We start from the raw sequence: 8,126 nt of genomic DNA, 5'->3' as shown, positions 1-8,126 counted from the left end.
TGTGAAGAAATGGTTGACATTCCTACACGGTTCATACTACACTTTTGAAAAAAGCCTTAAATGAAAGCTGAGAGTCTGCACTTTAAGCAGGTATTCATTGTTTCATTTAAAACCCATTGTGGTGGTGTACAGAGCCAAAATGACGACAACTGTATCATTGTCCAAATATTTATGGACCTGACTGTACGTGTTCGTGTGTGTGCACAAGTGCATTATCAGACATCAGGAATCATTTCAGCTGGTGTTTGACCTTTTCATTAATGTTTTCAGATCAGTTTGCATTTTTAATTCACTGTGCCACCCTGCAGTTGCCACTTCCTGATCCCCTGGTGACTCTTCTATTGGTATTGTTTTCTTAACACATGGACTAAGTCTAGCATGGGTAAGATTGTTTACACACTTAAAAAGAAAACTTGATAAAGCTTTCATAACCGAGCTACTTGTACTTTCTCAGAATCATATATACTGTATACACACACATATGTATAAACATATACAGTTCTCTGTGTTTCAAATTTGCTTGTTGGGTACCCAGTTCTCATCACACGCCCTGCCTACACCAACTCAGAAAATAATTTCATATATTTCCCAGAATACCTTTTGACAAACCCTAGAGAATATTCCTAAACCTGTTGCATTCAGCGTGTGTAGGCGGAGGGAGCTGATCCAATACTGATAGCAACAGCAACATTCAGAGCAAAAAAAGAAAAAGTTATGTGGAAAAAGAAACTTATAACCCTTTCCCAAAGTGTTACATGTCTTGCGGTTAAATTATATTGTGGACCATTGAAACCATTATGAGTGGAAAAAGTCTTTCACCTCTGACGTCTATTGAGTTTCAGTGGCATGACAAAATATGTGCTGTTAACATGTCTGTTTGTCCAGTAATCTTCAGTAACAAAAATGCACAACCCTAGATGGATGTAGAATTGCAAGGCAACCTTAACACAAATTTCAATGTGGTAAATACATGTCCACACTCTTGTAATGATACAGTGTAGGTATGATTGTAACCTGTTCTGTTTCTCTGTGTCCAGCAGTCTCTGGATGTCCCTGGTCCTCCTCTCAGCCTGGTTCTTCTCCTCCTCCAGTGTTGCCCTCCAGGCTTCCCACTGTCTCTCCTTCTCCAGCAGCTCATCGTTCAGGGTCTCCAGCTCCAGAACCTGCTCCTCCAGCATGGTGCACGTGGTCTTCAGTGTCTCCAGGTTCTAGTACAAAACAGGATTTAGATGAGAAATACCTTTGATACCAAGGGCACAACTCAATACCTCAAGTTGTCATTCATACTCAGTAATAAGGCAATTGTATTAAGGAGAGATAAAGGGAGAAATGCAGTTCAACAGCTTTGAAAGTTCTGACATTGAGGATGTCTGTTGTCAAAAGATTATCACATGGCCTAAAACGCTACTACGGCTCATTCACTGCTTTAAGAAATTAACATTTCTCTCCACATTGGCCTTATTATATAATAGGGAGAGTTAACCGGTGTAAGAATTTTTGCTGATTATGAACAATGATCTTGTGGTAGAGATTTATATTCTCTCTGATGGGTTTGGGAAATCCCTTCATGGACTGCCTCTTCCCCTTAGGACAGTTGGAAGTTCTTTGGGTGGCAGTGACAAAGTGCTATTTGCCACCCAGCTTGGGATTTTGTCACCTGGCCATGGCACAATAGTAGAAGGATTCAGATCCTTTGTAAGGATACTAAGTAAAAGAGGCAATATTGCTACTAAGATAAAGATGCAGTATAACAATTTAAAAATACATTTACTACAGGGAGTACTTTCATCAAAATGTACTTGTAGTGTGTTAAAAGAGAAGTACTTATTGCGGGGAAATGGACATGTCAGTACATTGTTATATTTTATACCAATCAGCCAAAACATTAAAACCACTGACAGGTGAAGTAAACAACATTTATCATCTTGTTACAATGCAGTGTTCTGCTGGGTAACTTTGGTTCCTGGCATACATGTGGATGCAACTTGACACGCCCCACTCACCCAATCACCATTGTGGACCAAGCAAACCCCCTCATGGCAAACATCACTCCCCAATGGCAGTGCCGTGAAGACCCTGGTGCCAGACACCACGGGGCATCCCTGACTTCCTGTGTCCATACCTTAACATGTCAGAGCTATGTCCAATCCGTAGAGGCCCCACCATGGATGGGCAGTATGTCTGGGGTACTGGCATGTCTCACCGATGCTCAGTCAAATTGGGAACTGTGGAATTTGGAGGCCAGGTCAATGCCTTGAGCTCTTTGTCACGTTCCTCGGGTCGTTCCTGAGCAGTTTTTGCAGTGTGGCATGGCGCATTGTCCTGCTATGGAGGCCACTGCCATCTGGAAGTGTTGTTGTTGTTGCCATAATGGGGGGTTTGCTTGGTCTGCAACGGTGTTTGGTTGGATGGAGCATGTCAAGTAGGATCCACATATATGCCAGGATCCAAAGTTTCCCAGCAGAACATTGCATTGTATGTAAGATGATCAATGTTGTTCATGTTACTTATCAGTGGTTTTAATGTTTTGGCTGATCGGTGTATATTATAGTGTCTAATTATTATCAGTGTTGCATTGCCATGTAGGCAGAATTTTAGTGTTGTAGCTAGTTGTCAAGGAGCTAATTTCAGCTATGTTATTTTCTGTTGAGTAGTTAAACTTCACCTTGAAACTGATCATATGTTTTGCATGTAATATCTATTTGTCAAATTTGCCTGTTAACTTCTTACCATAGCTGTGAAAAAATGTAGTGGAATAAAAAGTGTAGTACTGAGTGTAATGGAGTAAAATTACAAGGAAGCATATACTGTATATGTAAAGGAAGCACTCATGTAAACTTCAAGTACCTTAAAATTGTACTAATGTTACATGCTACCTTTGTCACCTTATGGCTTTCAGCTCTTTAATGCTGCCTACTAAGAGGCTGTGATGAAGGGATCACTATTAGCAGTAACAATGCAAGTAAGACCCTGGATAGCTAGGAGAGTTTTCACATGAGTAATCAGCATCAAATGACATCACACAAACACATAACATCTTTCTACCACCAGAACCTGTTGGTCATAGGCCATCGGGAGAAAGGAGAGTGTGTTTAAAAGTTATCTTAACAGTAACTTCTTTGCTGCATGTCAGGCATAAAATTCATGTCAACCATAGCACCATGAAAGAGCCTCATAACTAAAATAAATCCCAGTCCAAGGCACAGGGGCTTTTGAAGAGCATTTGATGGTAGCACAAGAGCACCAGCATTTCACACCAAAACAAATGGGCGCGTCGGCCACAGCTCTGTGCTGTGCTGGGCTGTGCTGCACTTCCCGATTACTACTGCACAGACTCTGACTCCAAACGATGACACCAGTGTAAGATGGTAGCACCTGTATCCATGATATTTTGGCTTCATTTTTGTACAGTGTGAATGGAGACGCAGCGTCCATCTTTATTTACAGTCATTAGTTGTGTAAAACAGAAACAGCCCCTGAGCATACAATGGGACAAACAATGGAATAAAATAACCCTTTTGGCAAATGATGAGGTAGGAACACCAGGCAAGGAAGAGGATGTACATCTTGTCTATTATTTTGTTGGGTGTTTTTTATAGGACAGAGTGATCTTGGGTACATTAGTAACATATTCAGGTCGGTAAGGAGCTATTTCTTTGATTTGCTGATTGACCTAAATCCATGTATTTTTAGCTTGTTAGTTATCCTGCTAATGCTAGCTACCTAAAACACAAAATAAAATATGCTTTGGGAAGCCAAAGTGTAAGGAAGGTCACCCGCAGCTGAACGCTTCAAACTTCACTCTGCCATCTAGCTTTGACTATGCTGTGTGGGAGGTCATTATCTTTATAAACACAAGGATGGCCAACAGTTTCAAAGGGAAGAGCTCACATGCACATGTGGCCAGCCCAGCTACAAAAACGAAGAGCAGAGAGGCTCAAATTATAACACAAATACAAGGAGCATTACGTCATTCTCTGCTCAGGATGCCATTACTCCACTATATCTTTAAATAGCAAATACTTTGCTGCTATATTAATGTTCAGAATATCATATATAGAACCTTGAAATAATAACTCACAAACTGTAATTACAACATCATCAGTACTCGTGCGGAGTTATTTACATGACAGGTTTGGACACAGAACGTTTTGTTATTCACAGGCCTACACAAAGTGCTGTGTTTTATGTCTTACAACGCACTGCTTTAGACAAAGCAATGGGAGACAAATATAGCCTGTGCTGGTGCTGCAGCAACACCACGGCCCTCTGAAGTCCAACGCTTCCACAGCTGACACGACCTGGGAGTGATGGGGATGACACATCCCTCCCACACACCACCCCATCCCTCGTCTATGACTTCCATCGCTGGTTACACAACCAGCAGGACCGAGAGCGCTACTGGACACCCACACACATATCCTCCCACAGGGGCAGCACACACATCACACAGCCTCCTCGCTCGCGCTCTCTCTCGCTGCATCCAGAATACAGCACATAACAATACTAAAATATTCCCTGGGTTTCTGCTGCCTGATTTACACTTAACACTGTCAGAGCTTGGAAAGATGTCTAGGTCACCTGTCAAAGGTACTGTGGAGATATCACATAATGTGGGTAAGTGGAAACCTGGTGTCTGACTGACTGGCTATGAGTTGGAAGTGGGCAGGGGGAAGGGACCTGAACTACAGGAAGCAGTACAACTGTCTGAGACGACAGAAAACTGTGGGTTTCCTTTTCTTTTTCTGAAAAATGCCCAACTAATGAGAGCTGATATTTTGTGACAATTTCTTGCAGATATCTGAAGCTTACTAGACCACAGTGGTTAGCTCAATGGAAAGCAGTGTGACTAAAAAACTGGGTTCAAATGTCAGGTGTTTGATTGTTTGTGTCATTACTTCTTGACAGACTGGAGGCCGTCTGAGGTGTTATAGCTAATGAATAGTTGGAAGACTACAGTGTTTCCATGTTTAATTTTGAGCCATGTTAGGGTCTAAACCCCTCTGAAACAGCTCTCAAATCTATATAAATCTGATGGGTAAAAATATAAATTAAAATAAAAGCAGTACTGGTAGGAGCAATGCGTGAAAACCCAATTTTATATTTTGAAATTTATATCCATGTACTTGATAGCAGCCTTCTTCACGGCATTTGTTGGCACATTGCTGTGTTTCTTGGTGCATTTCCGCCACCTGTAGTGACACCTGAGTGGCATCAAAAGGTGCCAAAAGGTCCATCCATCTCTAGGCATTTTCAATTTGGGCAAAAAAACAAACAAACAAACAAACAAAAAAAAAACCTGAAAATTAATTAACGCCCAAAATTAGAAAAATCTTAAAAATATCGCCAAAAAGTTTTCATGCCTCACTGAGGTGGAAAATCTGGTGTGAATTTTGGTGAATGCAACAAGGTGCAACTAAAACAGATTCATTGAATAAATGATGATGTACCATTATTGCATAGGCCACTGCTGGCTCTCATCACCTCTGGATGGCTTTTGACATGCTTATGTATTCACAGGGCTGTTACCAGAACTCTTCTAGGAGCACACAGTTGTTAATATTAGATTTTCAATTATTCACATGACATTAGTGGATGAAAAGCACATTAATTCACATTTTCTTTTGCAAAATTTCTGAAAATCTAGTTAAAATTTGCAATACATTTGGATGGAAACCCAACTATTGGCAGGAATGTGTACCACGTCACCTGCATACTTGTGCATGAGAACTAACAAAATAGGGATCCACATGTAAAAACACTGTCATCATATCATATTGCCAACCATATCGCTACAGGTGGTTAAAAACTCAACAAGATAACTTTAACTACAGTACAGGGATGAAGAACAATTAAACAAACTACATTTTGTTCACTATTAATGGAGTCTGACAAGATGACTGGCTCATAACTGACCAAGAGAGAGATCAGCTGAAATAATCAATACAACATACCAATTTTGGGTAAGGGAGCATTTCCTGCCCACCTGACATGCCTTTCTTTGGACTACTGAAGGAAACCCACATGAGCAGGAAAAGAACATACAAACACAAACACGCACGCGTGCACACACAGCAGCCCGGTACCTGTTTCTGGTTGTTAAGGTGCATTTCTCGGTCGGCCACCTCTCGACGCAGCCTGTCCACATCCTGGCTGAGGTGCAGCCGGTCCTCTCTCTCATCAGAAGCCTCATCCAGCTGCTTGGACAGGTAGAAGTTCTGGCGGTTCAGCTCGGCATTCTCCTGAGTCAGTGTGGTCAGCTGTTCCTCCAAATCTGTGATCACCTGCAGGAAGTTAGCAGGATACTCAGGCCGCCAGCTTAAAGAGAGGAAAATATACAGAGCACCCACTCTGCACCCAAAATAAATCAACCAAGTAAAAAGGTTTATTTAAAGAATTACAACAGATATTACTAATTTGACATCAGTGAAACATTAGTTTTAATGAAGTGTATGTATACTATGTATTCAAGTTACAACATACAGCATTCAGGTTTCTAAGCCTTAACACAGTTGACATATAGACTGCGTAAAGGGGTCTGGGAAAGGCACCCTTACTGTATTGTGATGTACACACTGTATGCAGTAAATGTACATTAATTTTGCAATTTATACATATAAAAGTATCTTGCTTACATTGTGCATATACATAACATTGTGCATATTATTACTCATCCACACAAAAACTTGACCAAACACCCCACACAGTCTAAACTCTACTGCTGCATTATTACATGATGCAGATATCTAGGTTAGTGATATAATGCAGTAATCATTTTAGCATGATTTCTAGGCTGCTTGTTTAACCCAGGCAGCATATCAGAGCAAGGAGCAGGCTAATCATTTCATCAGCACCAGTCTGTTCCCTTAATCAGCCATGACTACAGTGCAAGCTGTAGGGGAATGAGGGTTAAAGGCTGGTGAGGCTGCCTGTAAGAGCGCCTTATTCTCAGCTCTCATGGGAACACGTGTACCACGCAGAACTTCCAGGTGGCGGGGGGAAAAGAGGCAAAGCTTTTAAGTCCATAAATTAGCTGTCTGTTCTGCACTGACTCAGTGTTTCTGCTCCCCCGAGGCAGGGGACTGACAGCAGCAACTAAATACTTAAGGCGGGGCGAGGAAGTCAACACTGAAATGGATACAGTGGTGATCCGGCAAGCCTCTATATTTACACTACTTGTCTGTCGTCCCCATCTATAGAGCGACTTGCAGACCTGACGTAAATCACATCCGGAACTGTGCATCCTCAACACTGCTGAATACAAACTGCTCAATACTAATTTGTGAAGGCTGTGGGTGTTCAGCAAATGAAAGGCCCAGTTAAAGAGGCAGTAAATCAGTCCCACAATTTCCTTGACAATATGAACGTAACATTTACTGTGCGCTGGTGGTACAAAATACAGAGGAACATCCGCTCTTTCTATGAAACAGACTGAGCAGCAGAGATGCTGTGGAGCGTGAATCCACCTGAAGTTGGTTTACTCACAGTTTTTATATGTAATTACTTTTCAGTGAAATCACATATGGGTGACTGATATAGATAAAACTGCAATATATACAGATTTATACAACAGTTAGTTCCAACAAAGCAATTGGACAAGATGAATTCCACGAGTGCTGATGTCGAGTACAACCTCACTAAGACTTTTAACTATGCATGTACCACTCAGTTTTACAGGTGTTTTAAAACCATTACTTAGCCTTCTTAATGGTTGTTGAAAGAAACCTTGCACCACAAAAATGAGCATGTTCCCACAAATAACATTTAAACTTAATTACAAATGGTCATCAGAAGAGGACGAGGAGAAGTATAGAAGCGTGGATACTTCACTGCAAACCCCTAGGTGTGTTCCAACATGCTGTCTGATTAAGCTGTTCACTCATATGAATCACACATGCCAGCACAGCAACTGTCAACAGACATTTCACTGGTTGCACAAAGTAGCAGCAACTGTTCTGTGCTCGGACCAATCCTATTTACTCTATATATGCTTCCTTTAGGTAACATCATTAGAAATCACTCTATAAATTTCCATTGTTATGCAGATGATACACAGTTGTATTTATCGATGAAGCCAGAAGAAAGTAATCAATTAACTAAACTCCATAACTGCCTTAAAGACATAA

General features: G+C 41.2%; 1 protein-coding gene across 1 annotated transcript in view; it reads right to left on the bottom strand.

The window, feature by feature from the left end:
- LOC126394367 (citron Rho-interacting kinase) overlaps positions 1–8,126 on the bottom strand; it is a 54,369-nt gene that overhangs the window by 20,701 nt on the left and 25,542 nt on the right. Inside the window, exons 15-16 of the mRNA XM_050051141.1 lie at positions 6,087–6,284; positions 1,015–1,208 (exon numbers count right to left, since the gene is read on the bottom strand). Coding sequence (XP_049907098.1) covers positions 1,015–1,208; positions 6,087–6,284 — 392 coding nt within the window. The remainder of the gene's footprint in view (positions 1–1,014; positions 1,209–6,086; positions 6,285–8,126) is intronic.

Source organism: Epinephelus moara, chromosome 8 (genome assembly GCF_006386435.1).
Source record: "Epinephelus moara isolate mb chromosome 8, YSFRI_EMoa_1.0, whole genome shotgun sequence".
Lineage (NCBI taxonomy): Eukaryota > Metazoa > Chordata > Actinopteri > Perciformes > Serranidae > Epinephelus > Epinephelus moara.
The sequence above is the reverse complement of the archived record's forward strand: the minus strand, read 5'-3'. Positions and strand labels throughout refer to the sequence as shown.